This window comes from Rhinoderma darwinii, chromosome 2 (genome assembly GCF_050947455.1).
Source record: "Rhinoderma darwinii isolate aRhiDar2 chromosome 2, aRhiDar2.hap1, whole genome shotgun sequence".
Lineage (NCBI taxonomy): Eukaryota > Metazoa > Chordata > Amphibia > Anura > Rhinodermatidae > Rhinoderma > Rhinoderma darwinii.
In genome coordinates this window covers 290,440,117-290,457,247 of record NC_134688.1, presented here as the reverse complement: position 1 = coordinate 290,457,247, position 17,131 = coordinate 290,440,117, and the positions used below count along the sequence as shown (strand labels likewise).

The following is a 17,131-nucleotide window of genomic DNA, read 5'->3' as shown; positions in this document are numbered from 1 at the left end:
ACCGGAAAGTGTGGTATAGAGGGCCGTCAGTTTCAGTTAGGTCGCTATAGCAATGAGGTCAGTGTAGGAGATTGTGTACGCTGATTGGATGATTTCTGTAGGAAGGTGAGGAAGCTTTCAGACTGCACGGAAACAGAGCGGCGTGTGCTGGAGAGAGCGCTATGGCGGCAGCGGCTGATGAGCGTTTCGATGCGATGTTGCTGGCTATGGCTCAGCAGCATGAGGGGGGCGTGCAGGAGGTGAGCGGCTTTTTGCAGTGGCTTCGCTCATTCATTTGTTCTCATTAACGGTGCATGTCAAAGGTTACACAAAAGAAAACCGATTTTTGTCCTGCGAGCACTGCAATGTTAAATACTCGTGACAAAAAAACCAAAATGGTATGTAATGCGCTATTATTACTGGAAGCTTCGGGAATGTAGCACCGTTCATCCCCTATAAACTGCTAGATGAAGCCGCGGAATGGAGAGTAATGTACATCCAGATCACTGTAAGACCTTAGAGTTCATCTGTAATTACAGTAGTCTGCAGTATGCAGACAAGCCTCTCTAAGATTGTGTCCCTAGCCCCATGGGGTATCACCAGCTCGTGTGTGTCTATACCCTTAGATCCTCTCAAGTTAAAGGCTGTGTACAACTTTGAAATCGAGTGCGGCTTTTTTTTTTTTTTAAATAAAAATGTCTATCAGTGTCTTTTGCAACTTTCTAAATACTTTTTATTAAACATTATTTGTACTTTTTGAGATACAGCTGTGTTGTATACAGAGCAGCTGTATCGTGCGCTTAATCCTGTATCCGTCAGGTCCATCGGCACTGACTGGTTCAGTGACGCAGGATCCACCTGTTATCGATCACATCTAAGTTCTGAACTTAGATGTGATCGGTAACCGCTCGATCACGCAGGACCCGCTGTCACTAAACCAGTCATTGCCGATAACCTGACGCCGGAATAAGCGCCAGAAGCAGCTGCTCTGCATACAGGATACAAAGCAGCTTTATCTCAAAGTTAAAACAATGTTTAATAAAAAGTATTTAGAAAGTTTTACAAAAGACACACATTATTAGTAAAAAAAAAAAAAAAAAAATCGCCATTGCTCCGGGTAAGTATGAAGCTTTTTTTTTTTTTCTATAGATGTGCAGTTATTTTTTTACCTGCAAGATCCACCTGATAACAGGTGGATCTGATAAGCAGTACCCGATGTCACCGAAGCCGTCAGTCCAGCTTACCAGACGGATTTGGGTTTCAGCACAAGATACAGCTTCTATGTATCTAGAATCTTTTAATAAAAGCAAATGATAAAGTTACACTAAACGCTATAATACATTGTTTAAGTAAAAAAACAGTCTTCCTAGGTTTCCATATCCTCTAAGGGTCAATAACTGGCAATGCACAAACACGATTAAAGCTGGTCAGACAATAACTAATATGCATGGGGGGCTACCGGCGGCATAAGTTGGGGGGATCGGGCTTTTGTTGGATTTTAACATGCATGTTCGAATAAGCTGCTGCCAGGAATGCCCCATTGACATAAACATGCACTCTCGGCCGAGCGTGTTAGTAGTAGTCAACGGAAATAAATGTCGGCCGAACGAGCGTGTAATCATTAGAACTTAGAAAAGCTGTATTATTAGCCTTGACCTGTCTTTTTTGCTTTTGCAGTTGATAAATACTTTCTTCAGTTTTCTAAGAAGAAAAACCGATTTCTTTGTAGGCGGGGACAATGGAGCAGCGGAAAAGGTAAGAACACGTCAGACTGGGCGTGAGGAGCTGGAGGCAATGTGTCGCTAGAAAAATATATATATATTTTTAGTTAAACTGTTAGTATATAAAGGATTACACATTGTTTTAATTTTTTCACAAGTCAGGAAATATTATAAATTAGATTCTAATTTTTAACATTTCCATGTGCTGGTCACTAGAGGGAGCAATTCCCAAAATTGCAGCATTGGCATGTGGTAAAGCAACCTCATTGCTTTATGCTGCAAAATTGGAGAAGACACACTCGCTCTAGTGTCCTCAAACTCACTCTGCCGAAGACCTTCCTTTTGGACTCCTGTGGGAGCGGCGCATGCGCCGTACCCACACAGACGGCGTACACCATAGTGAATGGAACGGCTCCCGTTCGCATTCTCTATGGGGATGTATGTGCCATATTCCATCTCTGTATGTGTCGTTAATTGACACATACAGAGATGAAAAAAAATGGCAGCCCCCATAGAGAAGTAAAAGAAAGAAAAAAGTACAACACAAACACAAATAAATAAAATTTACTTTAATGACATAATAAAAGCAATAAAATATAAAAAAAATATTTTTTTTCGTGACACCTTCCCTTTAAGTCTTTTTACAAATAATGTGCAATGAATGATTTCATGTTCTTCCAGCTAATAAATGAGGCTTTCAACCACCACAACAAACTATCCTGTGCAGCCAGAGAACAGAAAGCAGCTGAGCAGCAAGAGCGGAATGCTGCAAAACAGGAGCAAGCGGCTAAGCCGAAAACCACGGAGCCTGGGGAGCCGCGAATCACAGAGCTCACTGAAGAAGAGGCTGACAAACTCCAGAAAGAAATTGACCAGGTAGTGTGAACAGAGGCTTGTGGATGATTAGGAATTGCCTTAACCATTATGCTGCTGTGGCAACTTTTACACTTTTAACATACACTAATAAACCTGAATTCTAAAATGATTTAAAAAAAAATCATTTTCTACCCCTATACCGTTTTATGAAAACACACATCTTAAACGTAAAAATGCCAGCCAGCACGTTACACTCCTGGGCACCCACTTGACATTTTGCATCAAACTGTAACATAGTGTAATAAATTGCATCCAAATGTATGTTTGTGACTAAAAGTCTGACACAAGTGGAACCTTAGACACACAACAGCCCCTAAAAATATTCAAGATGTGCAGGGTCCATACATGCCACCTATTCCTATGTCTACATGGACGTATCTTCAAATATTCCCCAGAACAGAAGAGACTACGAATCTCTGGGATCCAGGTGCCGGTAAACATTGGAGTTACAGACAAGTGGTCTGACTAGGTTCAGGGGGTGATGAGATGTGCAACTGCTCATATTCGCACCCTTTTAGTAGAAAGAGACCCCAGGGAGAACATCATCTTTTTGGTAAGTGAGGGGGGGGGGGGGGATAACATGGAAGGTTGTACAGGGGAAGAGATGACAGTAACAGGCGGGATCTTCCTTCTCTGATTTGCAGATTCCACCGCCCCCACAGACCAAAAAACAAGTACAATTCTTTCATCTGCTCGCCAACTTCAATTGAATATTAGCCCCAGAGCGAAGAGCCTGCAATTATTTGAAAGCTAATGTCCTATTATGCTTTAAAGGGGTTGTCCAATTTTTTTAAAAATGTATTTGTTTATAGGATAGAAGATTAACCCCTTAACGACCATCGTATAGTCTTTTTACGTCGGCCGTTCAGGGTAGTTCTTCTGAAGCGCTGCCTTTCCACGTCGGCACTTTAGAAGAACTTTTCCTGCATCTAGCAGGGTTCTCCTGAAGCCTGGGCTGTTGCTAACAGCCTTGGGCTTCAGGGCATTGATAGGACTAGCAGTGGTCTCAGATTATGTTTAACCCCTCAGATGTGGCGCTCAATAGCGAGAGCCGCATCTGAGGGGTTTTAGAGGGAGGGGGCTCCCTCTCTCACCCCACCGGCATCCTGGGGGCCTAACAAAGGGTTGCCTTTAGTAATAGCCTGTTAAGCCATGCCAGAGACATGGCCTAACAGATGCCTGTCCCAAGTAAAAAAAATGTCAAAAACACACTTTTTCCCCTTGCAAAATACTTTATTATGAAAAAAAGTGAAAAGTTACACATATTTGGTATCGCCGCGTCTGTAACGACCCCAACTATAAAATGATTACATTAGTTAACCCGCAAGGTGAATGGCGTATGTAAATAATAAAAATAAAAAAAACAATGCCAGAATTGCTGTTTTCTGTTCATTCTGCCTTCAATTTTTTTTTATAAAAAATGATCAAAAGTTGCATCTACTCCAAAATAATACCAATAAAAACTACAAGTCATCCCGCAAAAAAAAAAAGCACTCTTACAACCGCATCGGCAGAAATATAAAAAAATTATGGCTCTTCAAATATGGAGACACAGAAACAAAGAATTTAGAAAAGTGTTTACTGTGTAAAAGTAGTAAAATATAAAAAAACTATATACATTTTTTAGTATCGCTGCAATTGTAATGACCCGCTGAATAAAGTTATGTTATTTATACCACGCGGTAAACGACGTAAATTTAAGACACAAAAAAGTGGTGAAATTTCAGGTTTTTTCCCGATCACCCCACCAAGAAAGTTAATAAAAGTTAATCAATAAATTATATGTAGCCCAAAATGATGCCATTAAAAAATACTTGTCCTGCAAAAAATAAGTCCTCATACAGTTATGTCAATGCAAAAATAAAAGTTCTAGCTCTTTGAATGCGACGATGGAAAAACGTAAAAAATTGCTTGGTCATTAAGGTTTTAAATACGTTCGGTATTAAGGGGTTAAAAGGTTTTCTAATACACATTTATTAGAATTCTGCTCACATACCTTTTATTATAACCGTGAGATAGGCCCCTGCCTCTTCACAGTAGAATGGTATAGCCCACAGAGTAGTCCTACATAATGCATATAGGGACTAAACATAGCGTCAGTCATGTGACCACACCTACACACTCGCCTACACACACTCACCTCCACGCACGCGCACCAACGCATTCTCATACAAAGAAGAGAAAGATAAAAACAAAAGCGAGGATCTAAAATAAAGTCTGTGTGGACCACGCAAAAGATATTAATATCACCACGGGTATGATGTTTAAATCACACACTTTGAACGTGTGTGCACCAGGCGGCAACGGAAACCGTTGGTCAGCGATATATCACCGCAGTGTCACCTGTGCTATGGAAATATGGTCAACAAAAGTGAAATTCAGTGATGAGTAAAGGACACTGCAGGGAAATATCGCAAACATAGGTCAAAAGGGAAGTATCCTGACATGCCCTATGATGTAAATCAATGCCTGCCTGGAATGCCAGGGAACTCAAACGATCTTACCCATGGAAGGGAAGAAAGTAAGGTGGTCCACACCGTTCAAAAAAGTGCAATAACATACGTCTTTGGCAGTGGAAGGGTTAAAGGTGCTTTCCAACTCCAGATGTTAATAACCGATTTCAAAAACGCGGGTACTTTTTGATATCGTATTTGTTTCCTTCCATTTAGCTTTTCTATATAACACAATGTTTGCTTTTATTTTCAGAATAAAGCTAGAGAGAAACAACAAGAGAATAAGCAAGTTGAAAGCGATGAAAAACAGAAGGTAAAGTAGAAGAATATTTAAGGTCGTCTGTCGTGTGACTAGTATCTTATATATAATAATCTTTTATATAGTGCCAACATATTCCGCAGCACTTTGCAATTCAGAGCGAACATGTACAGACAATATCAGACCTTATAGTGACCAAACTAATTTACAATTCAAATAAGAGTGAGGACCCTGCTCGCAAGAGCTTACAATCTATGAGGAAATAGATGGAGATACAAGAGGAGTGAGGACCCTACAATCTGAGGAAATAAGGGAGACGCAAAATGTAAAAAAGTGCTTGTTCAGTACAATGGTCCAGCCATCTTTTATACATATGGGGTAGTACACATAAGCTGCATGAGCCGGTCACCAGCCAGTTTGTGTGTGACAGACATAAAGTGTGTTATATTAGGGTGCAAGGAGTGTGGGGGATACTGCTGAATAAGGGGGGTCAAGTTCTGATGACTAATGTAAAAGGAGTCAGATTAAGGAATGTTATAGGTCTGTCTAAATAGATGTGTTTTCAGGGCACACTTAAAACTGTGGATGTTGGGAATTAATTCTGGTTGTCTTAGATAGCGCATTCCAGAGGACGGGTGCAGCACGAGAGAAATCCTGGAGACGGGAGTGGGAGGTCCGGATTATGGAGGATTTTAATATAAGGTCGTTGGCAGAACGTAGAGCCCGAGTAGGGTGGTAGACAGAGATGAGGGAGAAGATGTAAGGAGGTGCAGCACTGTGGAGAGCTTTGTGGGTGAAAGTAATAAGTTTGAATTTCATTCTGAAGGGGATGGGCAACCAGTGCAGTGACTGGCACAGATTAGAGGCGTTGGTGTAGCGGTTGGTCATAAAGATGAGCCTGGCTGCTGCATTGAGGATAGATTGGAGAGGGGAGAGTTTAGTGAGGGGAAGACCGACTAGTAATGAGTTACAGTAGTCAAGACGAGAGTGAATCGGAGCGACCATGAGAGTTTTGGCTGTTTCCACAGTAAGAGAAGAGCGGATTGTGGACATTTTTTTTTTTTTTTTTAGGTGAAAGTGATTGTATGTGTGAAGTAAAGGAAAGATCGGATTAAAAAATAACCCTGAGACAGCGAGCATGATGCCTAGGCTAGGAGTTATGATAGTGCCACACACAGAGATGGAGACATCAGGTTTAGGGAGGTTAGTAGATGGTGGGAACACCAGGAGCTCCGTTAGAAAGATTCAGTTTCAGATAGAGAGAGGACTTGATGTTAGAGACAGCGGACAATCACTGGTGTTCTGTATTAGAGCAGGGGTGATGTCATGGGAAGAGGCATATAATTGTCAGCATAGATATGGTAATGGAAGCCAAATCTGCTGATGGTTTGTCCAAGAGGGGCTGTGTAGAGAGAAAAGAGGAGCGGACCTAGGACTGATCCCTGAGGAACTTCCGATAGCAAGCGAGAAGAAGTAGTAGAACCAGCATTGACACACTGAACGTGCGACTTGAAAAATGTAAATCGAAAAAAGAAAACGTCCGGCGCACATAGTGCATCAACTGTGGATATAGAATAGACCGGACAAACTGGGTAAGCCGTTATGCTATCCTGATGGTGGTGTGCTAGGAGCACAACACCCCGTGATGCGTATCTGTAAATCACAGGACTGCTGATTATGATCCAGACCGGGGCCAACCAGGAATCCGTAAATCTATATTTGTGCAGTAGGAGAAAACAAATCGGATTTTTCTATAGCTCAGCACTGTCTGGTGTGTCTGGGGCTCGGTATCCTGTAGATTGGAATACTACTCGGGTTAAAAGGAGGAAACTTAAACTAATTTGTTTGAACCAGAGTACTATTTCAAAATGTGTTTATTTCTGATCTGGCAGTATAGCTACGCACTTCGAGTTCAGACCGACCTCTTCCTCCCGCTGATAAAACACACTGAATGAGCGGTCGGAGATATAGGAAGAAAACCAAATGAGAGTAGTGTCTTTAAGGCCAATAGAGTGGTTCATGTTAAGTAGGAGTCTGTGGTCCACAGTGTCAAAGGCTGCAGAGAGATCCAGAAGAATCAGTAGAGAGTATTTGCCGTTAGATTTAGCCGCCAAGAGGTGGTTTGAGACTTTTTAGTAAGGACAGTTTCTGTGAAGTGTAGAATGCGGAAACCAGATTGTAAGGGGTCTAGAATGGAGTTAGCAGCGAGATAGCGGATAAGGCGAGGGTAGACCAAACGTTCCAGGAGTTTCGAGATGAAGGGGAGATTAGAGACTGGTCGGTAGTTAGCAGCGCTGGATGGGTCAAGAGTTTTTTTTTTTTTTTTTCAGTAATGGGTTTATAATGGCATGTTTAAAAGAGGAGGGAAAGATTCCAAAAGAGATGTTAAATATTTTAGTCAGGTGACCTAGTGACAGCTGGGGAGAGGGACTGGAGGAGGTGTGAGGGGATAGGATCACTAGGGCACTCGGATGAGAAGAAAGGAGCCTAGAGACTTCTTCTGTTATTGGGTCAAATGCTGAGAGTGAAGAAGAGGGAGTGCGGGAGGGAAGGGGATCGATGTTACTAGGGGACTGGGAGATAATATCACGCCGGATGTTGTCAATTTTAACTTTAAAATAAGTGCCCAGGTCTTTAGCACTGAAATCTTTGATCGGCGTCTGCACTTTAGGACTAAGGAGGGAGTGAAAAGTATCAGTCGTTTTGGATTTTTAGATAGTGTGGAGATGAGAGAGGTGAAATAGACTTGTTTGGCGTGGTGAAGGGCTGAGTTGTAAGTTCTCAGCATGAATTTGTAATTGAGGAAGTTTGCTGACAAGTGCGATTTTCTCCACAGACTTTCGGCAAATCCAGAGCACCGCTCAAGAAAGCGAGATTGGGGTGTGTGCCAAGGTTGTGGACGTCTTTGCTGGGTGGTTTGGAGTGTAGAAGGGGGGGGGGGGGGCTTCTTCATCCAAAGTATTTTTGAGCGTGTTATTATAGAGTTGGGCGGCCAGATTGGGACAGGACAGGGAAGAGATGGGGGGCTATGTGGACTGTAGACTGTCTGAGTTGCTGAGTGTTAATGGCATGTAGATTTCTGTATGTCTGATGTGTAGGCATGTTCTTAACCCCTATCCGCACGAGGAAGTAACTGTACGTCGTTGCGGGAGGTTACTTCCCGCACGAGGACGTACAGTTACTGAGTTTTTCCCGGTGCACACTGTCGGTGACAGTGTGCACCGGGAACCGGGTGGTCAGCTGTCGCCGACAGCTGACGCACCGGGAACCGGGAGGTCAGCTGTCGCCGACAGCTGACACTCCACTCTTGCCAACCAGCGGTCCTTTGCCGCTGATTTCGGCGAATTAACGCCTTAAATTCGGCGATCGGTTGCAATCGCCGAATTTTGGGGGTTTCTAACATATCGGCAGACCCCGGTCCGAAATCGCGGGGTTTGCCGATAGTTAGTATGGCAAACTGAAGCCAAACAATGTTGCAATCGCCGAATTTTGCCGATAGTATAGCAAACGGAAGCCAAACAATGGCTTCCGTGTCTGCCATGGACGGAAGCCCATCAGGATCAATCTTCGGCTGGTCCTGATAGGCTTCCTGTCAGAGTGACAGGAAGTCACTGTCGTTCCTGATGCACACTGTCGGCGACAGTGTACATCGGGAACTTGGAGATCAGCTGTCGCCGACTGCTGACACTCCAGTGTTGTCGATCAGTGGCTCATCGCCGCTGATTTCGGCAATTAACCCGTTACATGCGGGGCTCGATTGCGATCTCCGCATGTAGCAGTTTTGTAGCGCATCAGCAGCCCCCATGCAATCGTGGGGGCTTCTGATGGCACCCGGGGGGCCAAACAATGGCCCCCGGGTCTGCCATGTATTCAAGCCTATGAGGATCAGCCTCTGCTGATCCTCGTAGACCAACTGTCAGACTGACTGTGACGTCACACTGACAGTTCGAATACATTACACTACTAGGTAGCGTAATGTATTCTAGCAGCGATCAGAGCTGCAGGTCAAAAAAATAAAGTGTAAAAACAAGTTAATAAAAATGTTTTATAAGTGTAAAAATAAGTTTTGGTTTTCCTATAATAAGTCATTTATTATAGGGAAAAAATGAAAACGTTAAAAAAAAAAAAAAAAAGTACACATATTTGGTATCACCGTGTTCGTAACGACCCAAACTATGAAACTGTAATGTTATTTTTTTCCGCACGGTGAACGCCGCAAACAAAATAAACGGAAAACTATGTCAGCATCGCTATTTTTTGGTCACCACCCCTCCCAAGATATAGAATAAAAAGTTATCAAAAAGTCGCATTTACCCCAAAATAGTACCAATAAAAACTACAACCCGTACCGCAAAAAACAAGACCTCCCACAGCTTTCTGGACGAAAAAATAAAATAGTTACGGCTCAGAATAGCGTGTCTCAGAAAATATATTATTTTAAAGAAACGTAGTTTTATTGTGCAAACGCTGCAAAACGTAAAAAAATACTATACACATTTGGTATCGGCGTAATCGTACCGACCCGCAGAATAAAGTAAAGCGTAATTTATTGCGCACGGTGAACGCTGTAAGAAATAAAGAATTTAAAGCGCTAAAATTGTTGTTTTTTGGTCACCTTAGCTCTAAAAAAGATCCTGTGGGGTCAAAATTTTTGGGGGGTTTCCATTGTTTTGGTCCCTCCGGGGCGTTGCAAACCCTACATGGCACTGAAAACCAATCCAGCAAAATCTGCGCTCCAAAATCCAAAAGGCGCTCCTTCCCTCCTGAGCCCTGCTGTGGGTCCAAACATCAGTTTACGACCACATATGGGGTATTGCCGTAATCGGGAGAAATTGCTTTACAAATGTTGGGGTGCTTTTTCTCCTTTATTCCTTGTAAAAATGAAAAAATTCTGTTTCCACAGAAAAATAGGTGATTTTCATCTTCACAGACTAATTCCACTAAATTCTGCAAAAAAACTGTGGGGTCAAAATGCTAACTATACCCCTAGAAAAATGCCTTGAGGGGTGTAGTTTCCAAAATGGGGTCACTTTTGGGGGGTTTCGACTGTTTAGGTACCACAAGACCTCCTCAAACCTGACAATATATTCCTAAAAAAAGGAGGCCCCAAAATCCACTAGGTGCTCCTTTGCTTCTGAGGCCGGTGCTTCAGTCTATTAGTACACTAGGGCCACATGTTGGATATTTCTAAAAACTGCAGGACCTGGACAATAAATATTGAGTTGCGTTTCTCTGGTAAAACCTTCTGTGTTACAGATTTTTTTTTTATTACAAATGAATTGTGGCAAAAAAAATGAAATTTGTAAATTTCACCTCTACTTTGCCTTAATTCCTGTGAAACGCCTAAAGGGTTAAAATACTTTCTGAATGTGGTTTTGAATACTTTCATGGGTGCAGTTTTCAAAATGGGGTGATTTATGGGGACTTTCTAATATAGAAGGCCCTCAAAGCCACCTCAGAACTGAACTGGTCCTTGAAAAAATGGCCTATTGATATTTTATTGAAAATATGGGAAATTGCTGCTAAAGTTCTAAGCCTTGTAACGTCCTAGAAAAATAAAAGTACGTGAAAAAAAATGATGCAAACATAAAGTAGACATATGGGGGATGTTAACTAGTATTTATTTTGTGTGGTATTACTATCTGTTTTACAAGCAAACACATTTAAATTTAGAAAAATGGTAATTTTTGCAAATTTTTGCTAAAATTTGACGTTTCACAAATAAATATTGAATTTATCGACCAAATTTTTTTCACTAACATAGTACAATATGTCACGAGAAAACAATCTGAGAATCGCTTGGATAGGTAAAAGCGTTCCGGAGTTATTACCACATAAAGTGACACATGTCAGATTTGACAAAATCATCTGTGTCCACAAGGCCAAAACAGGCTGTGTCCTAAAGGGGTTAAATGGCAGAGAATTTGAAAGTAAAGGAGAGACGGTTGTGGTCAGAGTGGGAGAGGAGAATTATTAAATTTAGAAACAGAGCAGAGAGGGAAGAAGACCAGGTCAAGCGAAGGCCCGTCTTCATGTGTAGGAGAGTTAGTAAGTTGTGACAGACCTAGGGACGAGGTTAAAGATAGAAACTGGGAGGCAGATGAGGAGATTGGGTTATCAATGGGGATGTTCAAGTCACCCATGATGAGTTGGTGTTTCAGATGATAGGAATTGTGGAAGCCAGGCAGCAAAATGATCCTGGAATTGACACGCGGGGGCAATAGACAACTGCCACTCGGAGGAAGAATGGGTGAAAGTGTTTGAGGGTGTGGACTTCAAAAGAGGGAAATGTGAGAGAGGGGACAGGGGGAATGACCTTGAAAGTGCAGTGTGGGGAAAGAAGTATACCTACTCCTCCACCCTGCCTGTTCTCCGGTTTGGGGGCATGAGAGAAATGGAGACCACCATAAGATAGAGCAGCAGGATTTTGTAAGAGTCAGAAAGGAATAAAAGTTAAATTGTTGCACACGGACTGAGAATTCTAGAGAGCACAGTTAAAGGGAACCTGTCACCAGTATTTCACCTATTAAACCAGCAATACCTGGTGGAAGTGGGTGAAAAATCATTTCTATATAACCTATAATTGTCTTCTTAGGCCCCATGCACACGACCGTGCCCGCGATTGCTGGCACGGCCGGCCGCTGACTGACAGCCGCATTTTCGGGCCATGCTCTCATACAAAGTATGGGAGCACGGCCCGCAAAATGCGAAAGAACGAACATGTTCCATAATTCCCGGAACATTTCCACGGCACTGACACCCTTCCGTAGTGCTACGGAAAGGTGTCAGTGTTCAATGAAAGTGAATGGCTCAGTTTTTGCGGACCGCAATTGCGGTCCGCAAAAACGGAGGTTTTTTGCTGTCGTGTGCATGGGGCCTTAGTCGGCTCTGTACCTTCAGTATTCAGTTTTTGTGTTCCCACACCGTATGCTAATGAGCATAAGTCATATCTTCATTCCTCAAGTCTTTCCGAGTTAATCCCGCCTCCTTACTTTTGATTGACATCTCCTCGCCTTCCCCCAGCACACACAGTCCCGCGCTTGTGCATTGATGTCCTCTTCTGGTGCAAAATCTTTGCAGACCGTTATTTACAGTTGGAGGAGGAGTTTAGGAGAGGGGATAACGGCAATGAACTTTTGATAGCAGCGGCCAGTGAGGGATAAGTAAAGTTCAATAGGTGAAATGCTGGTGACCGGTTCCCTTTAAGAGACTGGAGAAGATATATAAGGAATGTTAAGAAGATTTGCAGGATTTCTATGTGTGCCAAGTAAGAGGTTGTGCTTGGCAGAAGAAAAGGGGGTCCAGGTTTGGGAGAGATCTACCCCCTATATTTGCAGCCCCCACACATGCAATATATGTAGGAGAAGAGTCTATGCTGCTAACATTGATAGGGCAGTGAGGGTTATGTGCATTTTCTTGAACCCCGAAGGCCTAAAAAAAGCTGTCATAATATAGTGATTTATGAGTAACAAAATGTAAAACACATGGTTTACACATCATGTTCTGATATTTCCACTGTTCCAGCAAATGGGGAAGTAATATAAATGTTAGAGCTTACAAAATGATTTTATCAATGTGGAGATGGTTTGGATATGGACTGATGTTAAACTATGCAAACAGTCTGAACACACATGCATTAGTCCTTTGATCTTGCTGGGAAATGTTACTAGTATGCGCATCTTGTGCTAAGTTTTATACCTATTGTCTTAGAGAACCTTTTACCTGCCCATACATGTGCAGCTTGTAATGGGCAGTGCCTCACAAAACCGGTCTCACTTGAAATTATTTTTCTAATTTCCTCCGTTATTTACACATCGGTGCTGTTATATTTGGTGCCCGATAAAATAACTTCCTGAACTGTCAATGGGGCGTGTAAATGGCAAGGGAGCGTGTTACTATCGCTGTCTCCAATCTGCTACGGACAGTGTCACAGCTACTTGTGCTGTGATCTCTCTCGCGAGATCAGTGTTTCCTTTGCTGTCTGACAAGAGATGGAGAGGAAAGTGCATGCACGCACTGCTCCGCCGCCTTGGAACAGAAGAGGAGAAGATAGTGAATTATTCTTCTGTTCCGTGTCGGCGGGAGTATCAGCGGCGGCGTCTGAGCTGTGCATGCGGGCGTGTGCACTCCATCTCTCGGCAGACCAGGACAAGACTGAGCTCTCGCGAGATCACACAATCTTGTCGTCCTTGCCTGCTGAGAGCTGAAGAGTGAGCGCGTGCGTGCACGGCTCTGACGCCGCTGCCGACAATACTGCCACGGAACCGAATAAGAATTCACATTCTTCTCGTGTGTGTTTGTGTGCGCGCGCGCGCTCTCCTCTTGTCAGTCAGTGAAGGAAACGCTGACCTCGCGATAGAGATCACGCAGCACAAATAGCTGTGACACTGTCCATAGCGGATTGGACAGTGTCACAGCGATAGTAACTCGCCCCCTTGCCATTTACACGCCCCATTGATAGTTCAGAGAGTTATTTAATATATAACGGCACCAATATGTAAATAACGGAGGAAGTTAGAAAAATTTCAAGTGAGACAGTGTTTGTGAAGCATTTCCCATTACATACTGCACATGTATGGGCAGGTGAAAGGTTCTCTTTAACCCTTTCACGCTGCAGCCCTTTTTCAGATTTTCATTTTCGTTTTTCCCTCCCCACCTTCCAAAGGCCATAACGCCTTTATTTTTCGGTCGATATAGTCCCATGAGGGCTTAATTTTTGCGGGACAAGTTGTAGTTTTTCGTAGCACCATTTATTTTGCGTATAATGTACTAGGAAACGGGAAAAAAATTATTTGTAGGCTAGAAAATGAAAAAAACTGCGATTCCGCCATGGTTTTTTGCGCGCCATTTTTACGGAATTCACTGTACAATTAAAACAGCATATTAATTTTATTCTATGTGTCAATACGATTACGCCGATACCAAATATGTGTAGATTTTTCTACATTTTACTACTTTTACAAGTAAAAACCTAAGTGTAAAAAAGAGAATTTATTTTGTTTCGAACAAATTCCGAGAGCCGTAACGTCTTTATTTTTCCGTCGATTAAGTGGTATGAGGGCTTATTTTTTGCAGGATAAGCTGTAGTTTTTAATAATACCATTTTGGTGTAAATGTGACGGTTTGATCACTTTTTATTTCATTTTTTGTGGGAGATTAGGTGAACAAAAAATAGAGATTCTGGCGTTTACAATTTTTTTTTTTTTACGGCGTTCACCGTGCGGGTTAAATAATGATATATTGTGATAGTTCAGACTTTTACGGACGCGGCGATACCAATTATGTTTATTTATTTAATTTTTTTACTATGCTCTAGGGGGAAATGATAAAAGGTTTTTTTTTTTAACTTTTAATATTTATTTATTTACATTTTTTTTACACAAAAAAAACAACTTTATTTAACTAATTTTTACATTTTTTATTAGTCCCCCTAGGGGACTTCAACCAGCGATCGTTAGATCGCTTGCACGATATACTGCAATACTAATGTATTGCAGTATATCGTGATTCTGACAGTCTCCTATGAAGCCCTGCCGGAGGCAGAGCTTCATAGGAGTACCAAGATGGCGGAGCTGGGGGACTTCGTCAGACCCCCAGGCAGCCGTGTGAACCAACGGCTCCCCCCGATCTCGCCGCGGGGGTGGCGTTGAGACGTTACAGGGGGTCGCCCCCCTGTTTTTAGTAATTTAAATGCTGTAATCTCTATGGAACGCGGCATTTAACGGCTAAAGCGCGATCCCGCTCGTAACCCGGAAGTGTCGGCTGTAACACACAGCCGACACACTCGCTCTATGGAGCGGACTCAGCCCGTGAGCCCGCTCCATATTCCCCCACCCAGCGTGCGGGATGTCGGGAAGGGGTTAAAGGAACAGTGTCATCACAAATTATTTTTTTATATGTCAAAGATGTTAGTGCTTTATTAAAAACGTTTATATTCATTTGTGTGTTTGTGTTTTACTTTTTCTTATTTTTACACTTTTTCTTCCCTATGGGGGCTGCCATTTTTTTTTCCATTTCTGTATCTGTCGATTAACGACACATACAGACATGGAATACGGCAGCCACAGTCCCATAGGGACTGCGAACGGCTCCCGTCCCATTGACTTCAGTGTACGGCGTCTGTGTGGGAACTGCGCATGCGCCGCTCCCACACAGTCCAATTCGAAATTGGCGCCGTCCGGCGCCATTTTCCTGTGGACCGGAAGTCGCGGCCGGACAGTAATATTACTACTTCCGGTCGCGGCTTCCGGATTTGTGCACTTGGACCAGCGGCAGCAAACGGAGCGGACGGGCCGGAGGGAGCCGCGGCGGCAGGAGCAGGTAAGAGATTTCAATGTATGTTCGTGTTTGTGTGTGTTTACTACTGTATGTAAACCTACTACACTGTGTGTTAGCTCAAAAAATGGCGACACAGTGTAGGAGGTTACACCGTTCAAACCCCTCGTTTATCCCGGCACTAGCCAGGATAAAGGAGGGGGGGGGATGCTGAGAGCTCACTAGAGCGAGGGCTTTTTACCCAATTTTGCAAAGCTGCAATTTTGGGGACAGCTCCATCTAGTGACCAAAAATGGGTAGTATTATAAATTAGAATTAATTTATTATATTTCCTGACTCGTGAAAAAAATAAAAAAAATTTGAACAATGTTTAATCACCCACACACTAAATGTTTAATTTTTAAAAAAAAAACATGTTTTTCTGGCAACACATTCCCTTTAAAGGAACATAGTAACATCGGCTGAACTGGATAAATGTATGTTTTTTTTTTTTGGGCCTTACAAACTATTATTCTGCAATGTTGAGTCAGAGGAAGGCATAATCCCCATAAGGCAAAAGCCATTTTTCATCATCCTAGGAAAATAAAATCCTTCCCGACTCAAAAATGGCAATCCGAATAAATCCCTGGATCAACGACCCTTCTATAGAAATCTAGTAGACCTAACTTGTAATATTGTTGTTATACTCCAGAAAGGCATCCAGGACCCTTTTGAATTGTGAGTTCATCATGACCACTTCCTCTGGAAGAGAGTTCCATAGTCTCACTGCTCTTACAGTAAAGACTCCTTTTTCTATGTTTATATGTAGAAACCTTATTTCCATTAGACGTAGAGGATGCTCCCTTGTCACATCCCAAGCCTATGGCGGTATTCAGTGTCAACACAAACTATCAGAAGGCTGGAAAACAACAACGAATGGGAATGAATGACGGCAAGAGGTGTGCGGAGGCAAACCTCTGCATGAACGGATCGTCTGGTTGGAAGAACGGTGCGTAGTGATCCATTCTGTACTGCAAGTGAAATTGGACATCCTCTCCCAAGCCTAAGACGGCAAACAATGTCGACCCAAGCCATCAGAAATCGTTTGTATGACGTTGGGCTATGAGTCCAGCTACAGATGTTCCATTCCACACGCCACCACTCAAAGGCTATCATGGCGCATAGCAATGGAGGCTGAAATGGAGGTCTTTCCTATTCAGCGATGAGTCTCACTTTTGGCTTGGACGCAATGATACCCGGAGATTGGTCTGGAGACCACATTGGGCAAAGACATGAGGAGGCCTTCACAAGGGAACGTCACACCGGTCCTTCTCCCAGGATTATGGTGTGAGGTGGCATAATGTACAGACCCCACTAGTCTTAATTTCAGGGACACTAACAGCTCCGTGTTACATTGATTTGGTCGTGGAACCAATAGTATGGCCATTTATCCAAAGCGTCCCAGAGGCCTACTGTGAGCAGCTTGCGTGGCCTAAACGTGATACAATGGTCTGCAGCACGCACATCTGGGACATCATTGGTCAGCAATTGCATAGGAAATTGCCAGCAGCCAATCTTGATTTTGTGTT

The 17,131-nt window shown here is 42.9% G+C and overlaps 1 protein-coding gene across 1 annotated transcript in view; it reads left to right on the top strand.

Annotated features, from left to right (window-relative positions):
* The first annotated feature begins 13 nt into the window (after positions 1 to 13).
* Positions 14 to 17,131, top strand: part of NUDC (nuclear distribution C, dynein complex regulator) — a 33,814-nt gene continuing 16,696 nt past the window's right edge. The window contains exons 1-4 of the mRNA XM_075853451.1: positions 14 to 239; positions 1,657 to 1,734; positions 2,382 to 2,576; positions 5,283 to 5,342. Coding sequence (XP_075709566.1) covers positions 162 to 239; positions 1,657 to 1,734; positions 2,382 to 2,576; positions 5,283 to 5,342 — 411 coding nt within the window. The 5' untranslated portion in view covers positions 14 to 161. The remainder of the gene's footprint in view (positions 240 to 1,656; positions 1,735 to 2,381; positions 2,577 to 5,282; positions 5,343 to 17,131) is intronic.